Here is a 19,822-nt window from a genome sequence, read left to right on the forward strand (position 1 = left end):
AATGGGCAATCACTATGATATGAATTCACATAGCCTGTCACATTGGACTCTGTCATGACTTGAAGCTACTTGAAGATTTCACAAAGCAAATTCAGAGCAGGACCTATTGATAGATCAACATCTATCAAGAGGAAGGGCAAATTGTCTGCAAGGACTACAAGGACTTCCCTATCAAAATCACAAAAAATACGTTTTTCTCACAGACAAGAAAAAAAATTGGAGAAAATGCACACACACGTCTTGAGTCTCAGTGAGAAAGGCAGACTATAAATAATGTAAATAAATTAATAAATATTTAGTTCTTTTAGATTTGAGGATAGGTGTTCAAAGGAGGTAAGAAATGCCTTTTCCTAACATATATTTTTAAAGTTATATTTTTAAAAGAAATTCATTGAGATTTTTAAAAGTATTACAGCAACGCAGGACATGTTATTTTTTTCTTTAGAAGCAAAAATCGTGGTTTGAGAGGAACACTGAGCCAAACTGAGTATTTTCTACTTTGACTGGCAATAGCTGTCCAAGGTCCCAGACAAGGAAAGCTGTTTCACAACATGAGACACCATACATTTAACTGAGCCTATTACCTGCCAATCATTTGCTCTCACTAGCCTCCTCCCATCTTTTTGGCATGCAGACAGTCCAATACTAAGAACACTTTTCTGGGAACAAGCCTCACTGGATATACCTGAAGAGGATTCTGAGTAGATCTACTTCCGATTACTCTGACTTTTGTTATGAAGCGTACTAGAGTATGAACCTATGATTGGAAAACCATTTTGGGTTGGTAACTAAAAAGTTAATTTAGGTTGCTAGCTTGTTATTTTAATTTGTATCCTTCTTACATGTCCCATGCAATCAGATTCTTGACACCAGTCTGCTCCTACAGTTCATATATGCCCATGCTGTTAATTGATCAACAAGAATTGGTGCTTTTCTGTACTCATATGTGGTCTGACCTACAGGAAAGGCATTCACCACCTGCCTTTCCTAGACAGGACCTCTTGAGATTTCTTCAGTTATTTGAGCAGAATGGAAAACACAACATATATGACTGTTGAGTCCAGCAATTCCATTCTGTTCTAGAAATATTCTGGGAATAAAGGAGCCCTCCCTTCCCCAGTATATTTACTTCTCTCTAATAAGCTACAATAAATATGTAGGTATAACTAGTAAATGTTATCCATTCAAAAGCTCTTTGGGAAAATCAACATTTTTGTGTACAGCTATATTCTGTTTAAGTGGTTTATGCGGAACAGTTTTGCTTTCTTTTAAGATCTACTACAGGACATTAGTATTTCCCAAGTGAGTATCATATGTCTCTGAATTTCAAGGGATGTCTATGCTAAAAACTTATATCAGTGCTGTAACTGTTTTTCTATAATGACTTTCTCCAAGTCATAAAGATTAGCATAAATGTTTAGTGGAATTCATAATGCTGAAATTTTGGGTTTCTTATGGAGTTATGTTTCGAAAAAGTACTAAAAAGATAATTGTTTAAAAAAATCCAAGGAATGAATTATTTGTCACTAGCACCTCCTCCCCAGAAGACACAAGATGACCAGTTTATTAATTAAGTTATTTAAATGAATGATTTATATCATAATTAAACCATATTCTAACATATTTGTTAGAGTGTGAGTGTGAAGTAGCTCACTTCGTGGCTGCTATCAGTTTGGGCAACTCATGCTGATACAGACAAAAAAATTGGTTGATTCTACTCAGCACCGAGAGTATTTCCTCCCAAATGCACCCAGCCATAAGATAAATGGTGGGTTGTTCGAGAAGGCCCTGAAGCCTTAGGGTGTTTTCCAATTAGCCTTTCCTATCCCGACCAACCCACCTGTGACAGTGCAACTGGCCACAATAGTCCCATGGGGCCCACATGGCTTCTTCACACCTCACACTCAGGCTGGAAGTGGCTAGAAGTTTGGTGCATTTTTTCTTTATTCAGAGCTTTATAAAAATAAACAAGTGTAGTCTGGACCTTGGGTGTTAAATTATGTCCGATTATTTGTAAGACCTTCTACAGTTGGGATCACTTAAAACATATCAGTCAAAAACAAGCAGTCTTGTGGTTCCTGAAAGACTTATTGAAGCATAAGCTTTTGCCTAGTGGGCTGATCCAGATTAATAATGTCTCAACTGTGGGGAAATAGTGTATGTGCCCTCTTGCCTTGTATTTCTTTTTTTTTTACTTCATTTATACCTCACCTTTCTCCCTATGGGACCCAAAGCAGCTTACATCATTCTACTCTCCTCTGTTATTTCCACATAACAACCTTGTGTGGTAGGTTAGGTGAGAGTATGTGACTGGCCCAAAGTCACTCAGCAAGTTCCCATAGCAGAGTGAGGAAACAAATATGGGTCTCCCAGAGCATTTTGTGCTGAATAATGTGGTGACATAATTGAGGATCTTGTGGAAGATATGAAACATTTGAAGGCTGTCCAATCTGCCAACCTGGAACTGGAAGCATTGTCCCCTCTTCAATTTTTAAACAAACTTCAGAAACTGAATTTATCCAACTTATTTCCTAACTGTTGCATAGGTCTGAGGGCTTACTTCACTCTACTTGTTACTGTTGCCCAAACTGAACAATCTTTCAGTAGTCTTGCACACATCAAAAACTGTCTGAGATTCTCAATGAGCCACAGTTGTTTGTCAACTTTGCCAACTTTGGCAATAAAGGAATGGCTTGCCCCCAAACTTGACTTCAATAGTGTTATTGAACTGTTTGCTTGCCAAAAAGCTTGCAAAGCACTATGAGCTAGATTTCTTCTCTTCTCCTTTATTTTTGACTGGTGCTAGTTGTTTGTTATTTGAAATGTGGGGTAATTTGAAGTGTGGTGTTTACCCCATACCTTATTGAAATGTACATTGTATAAGTAAGTTAAGTAAAATCTGTCTAGTAATAATGACACTTTTCCTTTCTTACCTAATGAACAATTATTATTCTATTCATGTTAACAGCAAACCAAGGATACTTGGTTTTTGTCAAGGTTACATGGAGGGCCCAGATAGAATCTTTGTCTAGGGGCCCATGGTGGCTCTTGGTGGCCCTGCAGCCAGCCTCCATGGAAGTGCAGCTGAAGCAATGGATGCTGGCTCATTCCAGATGTGGCAGCTGGAAGAGCCGTAGGGAGCAAGCAGCCAGTGTGAATAGGAGGCAAGGGGTGGAATGGCTCTTAGGAGGACCTTGCGGACAGAGGAAGAGCTGGTCCAGAGCTCTGAAAGACAAGGAGTGGCTGCCAAAAGGGGATGGGTAACTCAGCACACACACACCCCACACACATACATGAGGGCAACTGCAGGGACTCCTGAAGAAGCACCAGACAGCCCCAAACAACACCAAGGAGAAGTAGCACAAGGGAAGCACAAGGAAATAGCATGTGGTGAGAGGCTGGTGAGAAACCTGCATGGGGCCTTTTTTGTCTGGTGGGGTGCCCTGGTCTAAGGCTTCAGTGCACTGTTATATCACCCCTTCCATATAAGGGGCTAGTGTAGCTTAACACCATCTATTGACTATAATGTACCTAAGGCTTTGAGGCAGATCAGCTAATGTCACAATCCTCCAATAGAGATGGATGCAACTAACCCAAAACAGGTGTGACATATCATGTCAGATGGATGAGTGGGGGATATAAACACCCCTATCTTCTAGCACAGCCTTCCTAAAGTCTATATTGTACCTAGCATGCTCCAATCTTGCTGACCTAACGCTCCCTGCCAGTGAGTCAAGAAAGGGTTGCATGTTGGAGAAATTCCCTTATATACCCACACCTCTGGGCTTTCAAAGTAAGACCAAACCCTGATATTTGGACATTATCACTATTGCCCAAATGTAAAACTAGGAAAAAACTCTGGATGTGTGCCTTCTCTTCAAACCTGTGGACCAGTTTGTCCACAGCATCCCACACATCCCACACATCCCTCACCATTAGATGACAGTGATGGAATCAAAACTCCAACTTCCCTCCCACATGACTCTTGGCATTGTGTCTGTCCAGACGGCAACCTAAGTTTCAGCATGATTACCCTGGCTGGGATTCATGACATATCAGTAGCCTCTCATCCCATAGATATAATGAGTCACTGCTAAAAATGAGTGAGTCAAAGGCAACCATAACCTGTGAAAAAATAGCCTAGTACTCTGTATTCCATGAACACTGTCACCAATAATGACAGGGTATTGAAGGAGAACCTGGACAAGATGGAAGTGTTCCTGGTTGGGAAGGCAGAGATCTTAAAGGAAATTGTACTCCTCACTTTTGATGGAGTTTGTCTGACCCTTGCAGACTCAGTTAAGAGCCTATGGGTTATACTGGATCCAGTGCTACTGCTAAAAAAGCAAGTTAAAGCAGCTTCAAAAACACGCTTTCCACAAATTCTAGCCTGAAAGATGGCCCCTTACCTCAACATGGCTGATCTGGCCATCTGGCTCCATTCCATGATAACATCTTGACTTGACTGCTATAATGCACTGAACATAGGTCTCCCCTCTAAGTTAACTCAGGGCTAAGCTACAAGTGACAAATGACACTTGAACGGCAAGTGCATTGAGTGGAGGGCAAGTGAACAGGGAGAAATACACTTGCCGTTCATGTGTCATTCGTCACTTGTAGCTTGGCCCTCAGAGACTCCATTTGGTGCAGAACACTGCAGTTCAGTTACTATCAAGAACTAGGGGAAGCATGAATATTACTCCCAATCTCCAGTTATTCCATTGGTTACCTATCACTTGCCACTCAATTCAAGGTGTTGCGTACTACGTACAAAGCCTTTTATGGCCTTGGTCAGTATTATCAATGTGTTTCATCACAGCAGATTCATTCAATGTGTTTCATCTCAGCAGATTCATGCAATGTGTTTCATCACAGCAGATTCACTCATCTGAAAAGTGCCTTCTGCAGGTGCCACTTTGCAAATGGGCAAAATCAACAGCTGCCTGTACATGTGCATTCTCTGTGCTGGTCCCTACTTTACAGAATGGCCTACCTGAAGAGGTCAGGAAAGCTCCTACCTTCCTGACTTTCTGAAAACTATGCAAAACTAAATCATTCAAGAGGTCTTTTTATGCAGATAGGAGCACTGTACTTTAAGGAAGTGGTCTCAAAGAGATACATCAGTAAAGAGATAAGGACTATAGACTTTGCTACTATGTTCTGTCTGTTGCTGTATATATGATCTTACTGGATAGTTTCTATGTTGTTCAATATGTCAATTTTAGAATTGCTGATGCTCTGTTCCAGCATTTCTTCAATTCCATTGGATTTCTGCTAGTTTAAATATTTTCAAAGTTACATTTAGGTTCTCTATTATATTGTTTACTGAAATGTTTTTGAAATTGACTATACTGTACTGTATCAACTCACACTGTGCCTTGAGTTTCACTGAGAAAGGTGGACTATAAATAAAGTAAACAAATTAACTAATAAATAAGAGTTGCATATCTCCATTGTCTCCAACACCACATGATGTCCTCTGCCGTGCAGGTCCATCAGTCCATGCTCAGAACTATAAGGTACCAAGAAAGGTACAAAGTCTGCATCAATCAAGCACACTGTCAGAAAATCATGAAAGATATCTACAATGGCCAGTGTCCATGCCTTCATTACTTGACTATGAAGCCAAACAAGAGGCCATTGATGCTGTCCTAGTGCTAACTGAACATGCAAAACTCATGTGCTGGCTGACTTATATTCATCAGGAAAAGAACAGCTCCACAATAGGACAACACAACCCCTAATACTGTGATGAGACTACACCAAAAACAGGCTTCTTCCAAAACAAATGTAAACCAAATCTACAAAATTTAATGGAACAAAATATATCAAGCTGTATAATGAGCACCACAAAACCAAGTTCCATAATCAAACACCAAAACACAAACATTGATAAGGCAAGCTCCACAACAAAGTATCTGGAACAGAGCAGTAAAATCTGAACATGCACAGACCAGTACTTATGCTCTTCACAGATACTTAAAGGCTTTGAGGCTTTAGTTCCCTTGTTTTGCTCCAAGCACTCTAGTATACTTTCTTTTAGTATTCTCTTTCTCTTCTGGAGTTAGGAATGCTGATACCTATTTTCTAGTGCCCCAATCCCCTTCTCTTCAAACACCAGTGCTTTCTTTCAGTTGTTAACTGAGGGCTAAGCTACAAGTGACGAACGACACTTGAACGGCAAGTGTATTTCTCTCTGTTCACTTGCCCTCCACTCAATCCACTTGCCGTTCAAGTGTCATTCGTCACTTGTAGCTTGGCCCTGAATCTGAAGGACTCCACTTGGCTAGGGATCTCTTCACTCTCCAGAGCTACCTCCCTGTTTGATTGGGTAGGAAAAATCTCTTCTCCTTAGAACATCTGTCTCCTTTCTTTGTTCCATTCAAGAGTTTGTACCTACTTTCCAAACTTAGTTGCAAACTTTCTCCAGTTCTCCTGCTGGTGTTAAAACTGCTTTCCATTAGGACTCCCTCTGCCAACACACTTGATCTCACTCAGCTAGGACTGAAAAACTGACACTCCTCTTTCCAGCTCATGCTACCCAATCAGATCCTTTGGAGAAGCCTGTCACTCAAAGCTCTCCGATTCTGTGAGGAATTAACTCTTAACAGTCCTGCAGCTGTGTGTGCTGCATTTCTAGGCTTTTTAAAACATGCAGTCCACCACTGGGCCCTGCTGTGCAAGGCAAAACCAGCTCAAACAAGCAAAACAAAAACATTTATGCAAGAGTGATACTGAGAACGTCATTACACAAGACAAGTGAACAGGGACTCACCTTAAAATATACTTTAGGCCTCTTTCTTTATGGAGCATGACAGGAGGAGAGGCTTCAGTAGTCCCTCCCTTCTGCCCCATGTGATTTTCACAAGTAAAAAAAAAGCCATGGAAGGGGCACTCTTTGCCCCACTGCTGGGGCTCATGTGCCTGCCAAGGACATGTTGATCATGGCAGTGGTAAAAACAGGGATCCCAAAGAAACATTTTTTTAAAAAAAAGCACAGGATGAAAAGGAGGGAAGGCTGAAGCCTCTTATTCCACTGTGTCATGCTTCACAGTGGAATTGGGACCCACAGCACTTTCTAGGATGATTCCACAGTCACACATTTAACACAAGGGAATCCCTGACCTGACGTGTTTTGGATCTTATGGAAGAACGCTCTAAGCTTTGCAAAAGCACAAGACCAAGCTTTCCAAAGAGAAAAAAAATGACCCAAGTTCCATTTTTGAAAAGGGAAAATGAACCTTCATGGTAGAGGAGGCCAAACCTGTCCTACAATAACAGAAGGCCCAACAAGGCTGTGGTAGAGCTGTGCAACCAAGCTCTGTAATAGAATATGTTGGCAGACCCAGCTGCAGAAAAGAGCAATGTAACCATCTCTGAAAAGGAGTAGGGCCACTCAAGCTCTGCCAGCAGCAGCAGATGAAGAAGAAGACAAAGAAGAACAAGACAAAGAAGAAGAAATGCAAATCACAGCTTCAGTATAGGAGAAAGTGGGTCCATCGCCACATTGAACTGTAAATACCCAGTGCTTTTATGTAACCCCCCTCTGTGAAAGAGGAATACACAAGCTCTGATATACCCCATGTATTGTTGATTAACCTATTGCATTAGAGCAATAACAAGTCCACTGACTCAAATAAAAACCTCTATTTAGAGCAGTTCAGACTTTTTCAGGCAGCAACCAAACTCCATATAACATCAGTACCACTCAAATGAACAATAGAAACTCAGATTACCTCCAGTAAAATCCTTATGAGGATACTAGATATCAGCTAAGCCCTTATCAGCACTAAACAATGGTGCTGCAAGTGCAACAGTTGGGCAAAAAAGCATTAAAACTCCGTAATGAACATGCTTGTAAAGAATGCAGAGAACACCAAACAACTCATAGCTCTTCCTCAACAAGACCAAATCAATAGGAGTGCTCCACAACCCTACTTGTTACTCTCAACTCTAGCCAGGCCAGGGCAGGCAGGACTGGAGCTCTCCTTGCTGCCTACGCTGAGAGTGGGGAGGGAATGCTGCGCCGCCTCCCCCCACCAAAGCCGAGACAGAGAAAGACCGGTACAAAACCTGGCAGACAATGATGTTGGAGTAAAACAGGCCACAACTTTATTAACATAACAAAGGAGCATTGGCGCGGCATGAGGGTCAGATCCCAGATCGAATCGGCTGGCCCGCCTGCCAGCCGAATAACCCCACCCCCCTCAGCCATGCTGAAGGGGGGACCCAAGGAGTGGCCTTATTGGGGAGTCACCTGGGTGTACACCCCTGAGTGGCCTCCCCAGCCACCTGGGAGTGAGTTTTCCTAGCTGCCCCCGAGCTGGGCATGCTCCTCCGAACTCACCCCCAAGATTCCTTATGGGAATCCCCTAAGGGAGGGGCCTGGGCGCGCAGGCCCTGGCCCCCCCAAACGAGATCTGACCCGATGCCCACCGCCTACAAAGTTGCGACAAATTAAAATTATGAGAAAGGGAGTGGTGGGTGGGTGCAAGAACTCCGCCGGCGACTGAGCTGGGCGGGGCCGGCTGCAGGCATATATGCCGTGCGGCCGGACCAGAGGGAGAACCGCGGTCGCGATTCCCCTCGGCCACGCCCCGGGCGCCCGTGATTGGGCGGCCGGGGTTTGAAGCTATTGGCTGGTCTCGCCCCAGGACGACCGGGCGAGACCAGCAACATGGCGGCCGCCACGCTTCTCCCCCCCAGCGCCGGCACCAAACAGGCCCCAGGTAAGTCTGAGGCCAACGCTCAGCACCATGCATCAAATGTGTGTGGGTGAAAGGCAGAGCTCACTTTAAAATTTCCACAGCCCTCCCCTTTTGGCTAGCCAATCACCTGCTTTGCTGTAATATCTTGTGCTACAGTTGACTTCAAATAAGATCACTGGCCTTAGTAGCCAGACAGGCATTTTTGAAGGGTTTTTTTGTGTGTAATTTTTATGTTTCATAACAAAACTATGCCAATAAATACATTTAAAACACTCCTTTCATACTTGCCTGGTCTGTGCCAATAAATATTTTTTTCTTTAACAAAATCACTTTTTAAAATTACTTTTATGTTTTATTTAGGAACTTTTAAAAGTCTACCATGGTTCCCTGCATTTTGGAGACAAAGCCACCCAAACTCCAAACTTAGACAACTTTATTACTGGCTTTATTCTGGTGATTTCAGTAATGATTCTTAACAATGCCGTTGAACATGAAGAGCATTATCTGGAAAAATTTTCTTTTACTTGAAATTAGGATTACAACAATATAAGAATTGTATGAGCATGGAAGTATTTGTGTAAAGATAATTACTCAAGCCAATTTCATCCTCTCTCCCTTTCACTTATTAGATGACAATAAACTTGCTATTTCTGAGAAACACTACTGATTAGTAACAAACGCATCCATCGCAGCCATGTTAAATGTGTATTTATCATGGATAGAAAATGTGTTATCATGTACTAAAGCGACCCTTTCTGCCGCCAGCCTGGCTGTGGGGCGGGGGGTCGTCATTTGCCTCCTCGGAAGGAGGAAGAGAAGGCGCGCTTTCCCCGGACATACGGGGATTGCGCGGGGGCGGAGCTTGCTAGCCGTTAGGCTGCTCCGCTCCCCCGCCGGCGTCAGTCGCCCGGGAAAGAGCTCGGCGAGTGGGTCGCTGCGAGCTCTGCCTAGGCGGCCGTGCAGGAGCCTCGTCGGCGGTGCGGAGGCCTCGGCGGCGGCGCGTCTGTGGTGCGGCAGCCTCGGCAGCGGATCGGCGGCAGCTGTGGAGGCTTTTCGGCGGCGGCCCCGTCGGAGGTCCTCGCGGCGCGGCGGAGGCCGCGGCGTTTGCCTCGGTGGCGGTCCCGGCGGCAATTTTCTGGGCGGCTGTTGGCCTTTGCCCGGAGGGATCGCGGCGGGGGCCGTGTTTGTCGGCGCGGGCGGCTGCCTTTTCTCGGCCAGGGATCGCAGCGGGGTTGGCGGCCGGGAGTGGGGGTGCAGTGGTTGCTAGAGTCAGGCCTGCCCGTGCTTCCTTGCTCCATAGGCCCTTCTACGCCTTGCGGGTGGTGTTGTTTGAAGGGGGTGTTGGGGTAGTCGTCTTTGCCCCCCCCCCTCTTTCTTCCCTTAACCCCCCCCCCGGTTGCCTGGTTACAGGGCGGCCATTTTGAGGGGCCTTTCCCAGTCTGCTGAATCGGGTGGCCATTTTGAAGCCGTGAGTCAGGGTGGCTCCCTCCTTTGGTATTCCCTGATACCCATTGGCTATCCGGCCACAGTGCCTTTTGGCTGGCTGGGTGCGTTAGGACACTTTATAAGACTGTTGCTTGGGGCACAGGGCTGGCCATGCCTCCTAAGAAAGGTAGTGGCCCTTCTAAGGGTAAACAGCGAGCTAAACGTCCGCCCCCTAAACGGCCCCCTCCTGTTATTTCTTCATCTGAGGATGAGGCCGATGTTTTGGGGCAGGAGGACATCCTGCGTCGGCTGCAGGCCCTTGAGTCGGCCAAGGGGGTGCCTGCTCCTTCGGGGGACGGTGGAGGTAGGAAGAGGTCTAGGCGCCTGGCCTCCAGGGATGCGGTGAACAGAGAAATTCTTATGCGTTTATCTGTTTTGGAAGGTTCAGCGACAGGTGCGGCTGGCTCTGCTCAGATGTCTTCGACTCAGGAAGTTGGTGCAGCGGCTGACGAAGCTGATCAGGGAGCTGAAGTGGTTGCGGCACCCGTGGCCTTGGCGGTGGAGCCTGAAGAGGACCTTGGTAAGGCTGCACCTACACAAACAGGATTCCCCTGGCCTTGGGGGTCCTGTGGTCAAGGGCCTCTTGGTGGAGCTCAGGGTGCTAGCTCGGGGGTTCCCCCCCAGTTCTCCCCAGCTTGGCCTCCTCTAGCGCAGCCACATTGGTCAGGTCAGGGTTTTGGAGCTGCTTCGCTGCCCTCATCTGTACCTTCGGCAAACCTGGCAGGTGGGCAGCCTTTTGGCTGGCCTGGGATGATGGCTGGTCCGTGGGGGTATTACCCGTTTCCGGCTTTGGCGTACGGCAATGTTCCTTTTAGTGCCCTGCCATTTGGCGATGTAGCCCTTCCCCTGGGTGATCACCTGACACAAGCGACACGTGATAAGATATTGAAAGGGGACTATGTGGACGTCTTTTCCCTTCTCTTCAGAGAGCTGGAGAAGAAGGACAAAGACGATTTGGATGACCGTGACAAAGAAAGGCTAAAGCGTAGGAAGGTCGATAGAACCTGGGGCAATTGGCTCCCTGGGTTCTTGATTTATGCGGGGGTGTTAGCGAGGGCACAGCCACATAAGGCGGCTCCTTTGTTCCAGTATTTAGATATTATTTACAAAGGATATACGGGCTTCCTTGGAGGGGCATGGATGCAATACGACGAGGAATTCCGTATGCGTGCTGCCATGAATCCGGCCCTTCCCTGGGATCGCATTCATCAGCAATTGTGGCTTTCGGTGATGTCCCCTGCGAGGCCTAGTGTGGGTGACCGGTCAGACAGCGGTCATATTGTTCAGCGCTCTTCCTCAACCCCCAGCACCCGCGCTAACGCGGGGCAGCAGGTTCAACCCCGGCTGCTGTGCTGGGAGTTCGCCTTTAAAGGAGGCTGCAGCCGTAAACCCTGTAGGTTTAGGCACGAGTGCCCGTCCTGTTCAGGCCCCCACTCCTACACGGCCTGTCCCAAGTCCCGACAGGGCTCTGGAGGTAGGAAGTTCGGTGGATCAGGCGGTGGTAGCCAGCAGTCTGCTGGTAAAGGGCCCCAGTCCAATAAGACTGAGGGTCCTTGAGGGACTGTTACGGGCTTATCCCAAGGCTCGTGAGGCCCGGTATCTGTTGCAGGGGTTTACTTATGGTTTTCGGATCCCAGTTGTTGGTCCTCGTTCCTCTTTTCATTCGGATAATTTGCGTTCAGTGTTAGGTAAGGAAGACATTGTTAGAGCTAAGATTCAGAAGGAGTGTGCGGAAGGGAGAGTTTTGGGCCCTTTCGATTCTCCACCAGTTCCTAGGTTGAGGGTTTCCCCGTTAGGGGTAGTTCCCAAGAAAGCGGCAGGGGAATTTCGTTTAATTCATCACCTGTCGTTCCCTAAGGGTAAGTCAGTCAACGATGCGATCCCAGAGCATCTTTGTTCTGTCAAATATACTTCGTTTGATCAGGCGGTTAAGATGGTACGCAAGTGTGGGGTGGGGGCGGAGCTCGCTAAATGCGATATTAAGTCTGCCTTTAGACTGCTCCCAGTGCACCCAGAGGACTTTGAGCTCCTCGGGTTTGCTTTTGACGGAAAGTTTTTCATGGATCGCGCCTTACCGATGGGGTGCTCCATCTCTTGTGCTGCCTTTGAGACTTTCAGCTCCTTTCTTGAATGGGAGGTACGGCGCCGGGCGCATTGTCGCGACACGGCGCACTATTTAGATGATTTTTTGTTTTGTGGGCCGGTGGGGTCTGGACGGTGCGCCCACCTGCTGGACACCTTCATTAATATGGCTGAGGAGCTGGGGGTGCCATTGGCACATGAGAAGACGGAGGGGCCTTCGCAGGTTCTCACATTTCTGGGAATAGAAATTGATACGGTTAGACAGTGTTTCAGGCTTCCCTTGGTAAAGGTTCAGGACCTTAGGGCCAGGCTTCAGGAGTTTAGGGGAAAGCGTAAGGTCACGCTCCTTGAGCTCCAGCAAGTAGTGGGGCATTTGAATTTTGCCTGTAAGGCGGTCGCCCCGGGCAGGCCCTTTTTAAGGCGACTTTGCGATGCAATGTCGCCCTTGAAGGCCCCTCACCATCGCTTGAGGCTTAGTACGGGCATTCAGGAGGACTTGCAGGTTTGGTCGGACTTCCTAGCCAGCTTTAACGGGGTTACGTTCTGGCGGGACGATTTATTACTTGAAGCGGAGCTTCAGGTTATGTCCGACGCCTCCGGTTCTTTGGGTTTTGGGATCTATTTTAGGAAACATTGGTGTGTGGGTCAGTGGCCTAGTGAGTGGCATAGGTGGGGTCTTGTCAGGGACCTTACGTTCTTGGAATTTTTTCCAATTCTGGTAGCCGTGTTTTTGTGGGGACGTGAGTTTTCCAACCAGACTGTGCATTTCTGGTGTGATAACCAGGCTGTGGTACAAGTGGTTAATTCATTGACCTCTAGGTCCCCTAGGGTTATGAAGCTCGTTCGAGCCTTCACCCTTCTTTGCCTCCATTGGAACATATTGTTTAAGGCCAGACATGTTCCAGGGGTGGATAATGAGGTGGCGGACGCATTGTCTCGCCTACAGATGGATCGTTTCAGGCGGCTTGCCCCGGAGGCGGACCCCCATCCAGTGCAGATGCCGCAGGAACTTTGGCTGCTTGGGAGTCCGAGGCATTCAGGGCCATCTGGCTTGCAGTGGCCCCGAGCACCAGGAGAGCCTACAACAGAGCGGTAGGACAGTTTACAGGGTTCAGAGACAGGCTTAGCTTGCAGCAGCGCTGGCCTATCCCGGTTTCGCACTTGATGCGCTTTTGTGTGCATCAGAAGTTGCGGGGTCTTGCGGTTAAGTCGATTCGGGGTCAGCTTGCAGCGTTGGCGTATGTAAGCAAGGCACGGGGGTTCCCTGAGGCCACGGGGGACTTCCGTGTGCGGAAGATGTTGGAAGGTTGGTCCAGGGAAGCAGGGGCTCGAGTTGACACCAGGGAGCCTATTTCTCCCTCGGTGCTCAAGGGGCTTTTTGCGGTATGGGCCGAGGTTTGCAGTTCTGGGTATGAGACGCGGCTGTTTCACGCGGCGGCATTGACCGCGTTCTTTGGGGCATTTCGCATTAGTGAATTAGTGGCTCGGTCCAGTTTGGACCGGTCTGACCGTGCTCTTTTGGTTAGTGATTTACAGTGGGACGGGGATGCAGTCATTATTAAGTTACGTCAATCCAAGACGGATCAGTGGCGTAAAGGGGTTGTTATTCGGCTGGGGCCTTGCGCAGATGGAGAGTTGTGCCCGGTGAGGGCTCTCCGGCGCTTCCTTCGGGTGCGGGGCAAGGAACAAGGGCTTTTGTTCAGGCACGGCGATGGTCGGCCTTTAACGCGCTATCAGTTCTGGGCAGTTACCCAGAGAGCCCTTGATCGGCTGGGTTTGAAGGGAGTTAAATTCGCGACACATTCTTTCAGGATTGGGGCGGCTTCCACGGCGGCCGCAATGGGTTACTCGGCTGTAGCCATCCAAAGAGTTGGCAGGTGGCGTTCGTCAGCGTATCGGGCTTATGTTAGGCCCTTGTCTAAATTTTAAGCCATTACTAATTGAATTTTCTTTAGGTGCTGTGTCCTGCCGAGAGAAGCAAAGAATTCTGATCTGCGGGCACAGTATGGTTTTCTGGGCGGCCCACCAAGCACGGAGGACGAGGATTGGGTCGCAGTTGGGTCTGAGTGACTGGGCCCGGGTTGAGTGGCAGGGCCGTCGGGGCCTTCGGTGGCCCGGCCTGCTGCCTTTGTTATTTGGCCGGAGGAGTGGCCTCCCGCCCCACGTGTTAGTCATTCACCTAGGTGGGAATGATCTGGGGCTCATGCAAGGCAGGGCATTGTCCTTGCAAGTTAAACAGGACCTGCAGTTCATTCTTCGGCGGTGGCCTGGTGTTCTCATTATTTGGTCCGCCATGTTGCCTCGGCGGGTTTGGCGGGAGGCCTTGCACCGTCCGGCTATTGAAAGGGCTCGAATGAAGGCCAATAGGGCTATTCAAAAGGCTTTGGGTGAAGGGTTGGGTATTTACTTACCTCACCCTCGGATCAGGGCCACTTTTGCCGACCTCTACCGAGGTGACGGGGTACACCTTTCGGCGTCCGGCAACGAGGTGTTTTTAGATGACTTGCGGCAGGGGCTTCGGCTGGCCTTAAGCCATCTCTGGGGCGCCAGGGCCTAAGCAGAGGCTTGGCCTGGCGTTGGCAGGATAGAATTGGGAAATAGGGAGCGGGCCGGTGAGCACCCTTGGCGCTTCTCCATTTTGGGGAAGAGGGGTCTGCCTGAAGCGGATGGTACTGCTTGTGACGGCTGCCATGCTGCATGGGCAGACTGCCTTGGGGAACCCTGTGTGCAAGTCCTACCTCACTGCTGTACGGCTGAGGTGTGGGAGCTTGATTGGGGGAACCAAATTTGCCTGGCTGTCCAGGTAGCTGCCATCCGGTGGATGGCTTAAGCCTGGGGCTTCGGGGCTCGCCCAGACAGGTCGAGGCGGAGGTCCAAGGTGCGACCACGTGGCTCGTCCTGTACCGCTAGTTTGCCCTTGCCGCAGTTTGATAGTTATGGTTATAAATATTGTTATCTTAATAAAAGTGGCCCTTAGTACCAAACAGTAACGTCTGTCTCTTCATTCCGACTGGGGTGGCAAAGCGACCCTTTCTGCCGCCAGCCTGGCTGTGGGGCGGGGGGTCGTCATTTGCCTCCTCGGAAGGAGGAAGAGAAGGCGCGCTTTCCCCGGACATACGGGGATTGCGCGGGGGCGGAGCTTGCTAGCCGTTAGGCTGCTCCGCTCCCCCGCCGGCGTCAGTCGCCCGGGAAAGAGCTCGGCCCACCCTCCTCTCCCTGTATCGGTGCAGGATTAGCCGGTTGCTGTAGTCAGAGCCAGGTAGGAATTTTTTCCTCCGGTCACCTAATTGGCCCGGGTCCGGAGGTTTTTCGCCTACCTTGTACCGATATTGTGGTTGAGGTGATTGGCACGGTGGCGCTGTTTAGATAAATCATTTTGGCAGGATAGAATTGGGAAATAGGGAGCGGGCCGGTGAGCACCCTTGGCGCTTCTCCATTTTGGGGAAGAGGGGTCTGCCTGAAGCGGATGGTACTGCTTGTGACGGCTGCCATGCTGCATGGGCAGACTGCCTTGGGGAACCCTGTGTGCAAGTCCTACCTCACTGCTGTACGGCTGAGGTGTGGGAGCTTGATTGGGGGAACCAAATTTGCCTGGCTGTCCAGGTAGCTGCCATCCGGTGGATGGCTTAAGCCTGGGGCTTCGGGGCTCGCCCAGACAGGTCGAGGCGGAGGTCCAAGGTGCGACCACGTGGCTCGTCCTGTACCGCTAGTTTGCCCTTGCCGCAGTTTGATAGTTATGGTTATAAATATTGTTATCTTAATAAAAGTGGCCCTTAGTACCAAACAGTAACGTCTGTCTCTTCATTCCGACTGGGGTGGCAAATGAGAACTGAGTGACAGAAGTTAAGGTTGGTTTATGTAGTTTTGCAATTGTATATGTGAATTCTTATAAATAAGTTATTGTACCATCTAATAGTAAACGGCCGCATTTCTCTTAATACATCTCAGGTAATGAAAAGCTTAGGAAATACGTTCCAGTAAAGTAACTCTATAGCATATTAACTCATCCTTTGCTTGCAGATTATTTTTTTTTAAAAAAAGAGGCTACAACTATGGACAGCCTTGGATTTTTTTTTAAAGGAACAGCATTGTCTAACTCACAATTTGTGGTAACAATGTAGGCAGAAAGGCTGCTTCAATGCAAAACTCTGTCAGAGAAGTTTTTTATGCTTGCTAATCAAAATGAAATTACATTTTCTACATGCATAATATGCTTTCAAATTGACTTGTACTGTCATTGGAAAGAGTGCAGCAGATCTCTTCAAATAATAGCTTTTAGCATGACTTGCTAGGTTCTGAGTGCACAGTGCTATATTTTGGTAATATGCCACTTCAAATACAATATTACAGAAGAAAGAAAAGACAAGTGGTCCTGGTATTGAAGATAGCGTAATACTATCTAGGGTATGATGTACGGCTTGGCTCAGCAACAACATCCTTTGAGAGGCAAAGGGATGGTAAGTAACATTTCAACAATTCTGTCAGCTAGGTATCTTTGCACAACATGTCTCTAGTATTTATTTATTTTAAAAACTTGTGCCCTGCCTCTTCCAATGTTCTTAATGGTTTTCATAATAAAAAAAAACCAATATAGTAAAAAAGAAAGCAAGATATAATAAAGCAAAACATAAGCATGGGAACTATCTAACTCTTACTTTCTTATCTTACCCCTCCCCCCCTACACACATACCAATGTACCATTTCTGACAAGATGACTTTTGCTTATCATTTCTCTTGTTCCAGCAAGAAAAACAAAAACTGAGGCCCTGGTAATATTAGGCAGTACCAACCTACTATTTTAAGCATCAGAGTCAGCTAATAAAACTGCAATCTTCTCAGGATCTGAGTGGGTACAAAGGTTGGACAACATCTCAGAAAGAAATTTAGTCCTAGGTTGGGCATACAATGGGCAGTTAAGAATATAATGAGGTAAGTCCTCAATTGCGGATGTTCCTCAGGGACAGAAGCACTGGTCTTTAGGTATTTTACTGTAGTAGCCTGCTAAAACTTCAGTTGAAATTGTTTCGAAGCGTAGGGATGTGAAGGCTGCTCTAAGATTATAGTTTGCAATACTAAGTAAGATGCTCTAGAATGATAGCACTTGAAGAGTTTAAACCAAGAGGCTGACTGACAGTTCAAGACCACCTGTCTATGTATCAGGGCATCACCCTTATAGACCCAGTCCCAAAGATGTAAGTTATTTGCTGAGGGGTTAAGAAGATTGTCAGGGATGGAATATCTGTTATATTATGAAAAAAACAGTGGTGCACCGGGTCCTTAGATAGCATTTGATTAAATGTCAGATATCTGAGTGTATCAGGTCCGGCTGTTTTGGTTTTTTTTCCAGAATTTTAATACCACGAGGTGCACCCGTGCCCTCAAAGAGGGCAGATCTGTTTCTGCTCTCATTAGGGTGACTGGCACTCCCTTGAGAAGAGCCAGAATTCGACGTAGAAACTGATTTTGGATTGTTTCAAGACTGGTAATAATATCCTCTTTCCATCCTCACACCTCGGTGCCATACAAAAGGTGGGGAATAACCTTACTCTTAAATAATTTTAGAGCAGGGTCTATAAGTACTCCACCCTTGGTAAAAAAAACCCCTCAAAATAAATCCAGCAATCCTTGTTGCAGAAGCTTTAACTGCGGCAACATGGACATTCCAATTCAGATTTTCTCTGTATATAATTCCTAGGTATTTAAAGGAGCTACACTGATTAATTGGGTTGCCCAGTATATTCCAGCAAGAGATTAGTGCTCTTTTTCTGAAGACCATGACTTTAGTTTTTCAAAATTAATGTTAAGGGCCTCTTCCTTGCAGTACAATCCTAATTGCTGAAGCTGTCTTCTCATCCCAATTTTGGTAAGAAATACCAATGCCATATCATCAGCATATAATAGAATTGAGATTTTGATTCTGCCAAGAGAGGGTGGAAAAAATTGCGGGCCAGATAACCTCTCAACAATGTTGTTTCTACATAAGTTAAACAGTATAGGTGCCAACACACAGCACTGCTTCACACTCTTAAGAACTGGGATTTTGTTAGTCATGGAACCTGACAAACCCACTCTGATTTGAGCCTTTGACAGTGGGTGGACTAGCTTTCACTAAAAGGGACTCCAATGCATGGGTGTGAGAGGGAGGGCGCCAAGAAAGTTCAATGAAAGAAAAACATACACTCTTTACTTGAATTCAAATATTATAAATAAATCAAAATATTACATAGAAGACTAAGGCTTGCTGTCTCACCTACAGGGCTGCATTGCAGCTGGGAGGCAAGACTCGGATAAAGGGCTGGCTGCTTGGGTCCCAGCAGATGTTGTGTATGCTGTTGGAGTAGAAAAGGGAGAAAGGGGGACAGGGCTGGGCTTTATGCCAGTAGCATTCTGGTCTTCACTACCATTCCCTGGAGGTGGAATGAGTGGAGAGTCTCCCTCCTTCCTGGGTGCCAGAGGTGGCTGGGGATGCCTGTTGGTGGTTTCAGGGCATTGGGCCAGATCCCCTGGGGGGAGGAATGCCAGGTGGGCAGCAAACTTGCCTTTTCAGGGCCCCCTTAAGGGATCTGGAGGAAGCTGAAGGGTACATGCCTGGTCAGGCCATTGCAGGCTTCACTCTGGCTGACAGGGATCATTGAAATCATGCACAAATAGGTGCTACACCTCCTGCCATCCTATGGTGCCCAGCAGGTGGGCTGGGCAAGGTGGGGCACTGAATGGCAGGTGGGTTATTTGATGCCAGGAATCTGTGCCACATACCATATCAATGCTCCAATGGATGTAATTAATAAAGTTGTGCCCAATTTTCATCCAAGATCCTGTGTGTGACCATGTTTATTGCCCAGCCCATTGCACCAAACTCATAATAGCTAATGCAGCTGCAATGCTTATGATAATTTTTGCCATTGAAAATGTCTGAGATTGTTCAGAACATTTTTCAAAAAAACATATACATAATCTAGGGAGACATATATGTTAGGCAAAACTCTTTTTATTATTCTAAACTTTTAAATGAACTATTTCCTTTCTTGATATTTGAAATGTTTTATAGAGTGTAATCCGCCCTGAGCCAGCCTGTGTGAGGAGGGTGGAAGAGAAGTTGAAACAAACAAACAAATAAATGAATAAATAAAATTTTATGCTAATTTCTTCAGCTCTGAAATATATTATCTCTGGTGTTCCATTCATGATGCCTTATTTTTGCTTCCCCTGTTCTGAATGATTTGTCTCTTGTGAACTAATTTGATAATTCATTGCAAATTTAACCTGAATGCCTCACTTTTATGACCCTTTGGTATTATTGTTTATATTTTTGTTTACAGATTGGGTCACAGTAATTCCATTTTTGGTATGTTTTATGCAGTTGGCTAATCTTCTTTTTGATTGGTCAAGTATTTTAATTGTTTGGAGCTGTTTGACACAGTGCTTTGCTGTCTTCTTTTCCAACCATACTGTACAGCACAATTGGCTCTTCACACATGCACATTCTCACACAGTCTGACTGACTTCTGTTAGCAGAGTTGCATAGTCTGCAGTAAAGCATGTGTGCA

The 19,822-nt window shown here is 46.8% G+C and overlaps 1 protein-coding gene across 2 annotated transcripts; it reads left to right on the plus strand.

Moving 5' to 3' along the window:
• The first annotated feature begins 10,579 nt into the window (after positions 1–10,579).
• LOC129326647 (uncharacterized) lies at positions 10,580–15,254 on the plus strand. 2 transcript variants are annotated; one of them, XM_054974933.1, is made up of 3 exons: positions 10,580–10,713; positions 13,222–13,367; positions 14,231–15,254. In XM_054974933.1, exons 1-3 carry the CDS (start codon positions 10,608–10,610, stop codon positions 14,264–14,266), a joined length of 288 nt encoding a protein of 95 aa, XP_054830908.1. In that variant the 5' UTR covers positions 10,580–10,607; the 3' UTR covers positions 14,267–15,254. The 2 variants fall into 2 exon arrangements, with proteins under 2 accessions (XP_054830908.1, XP_054830907.1); XM_054974932.1 differs by lacking the exon at positions 13,222–13,367.
• Positions 15,255–19,822: the final 4,568 nt, after the last annotated feature.

The sequence above is a fragment of the Eublepharis macularius genome, chromosome 3, assembly GCF_028583425.1.
Source record: "Eublepharis macularius isolate TG4126 chromosome 3, MPM_Emac_v1.0, whole genome shotgun sequence".
In the NCBI taxonomy this organism is placed as follows: domain Eukaryota; kingdom Metazoa; phylum Chordata; class Lepidosauria; order Squamata; family Eublepharidae; genus Eublepharis; species Eublepharis macularius.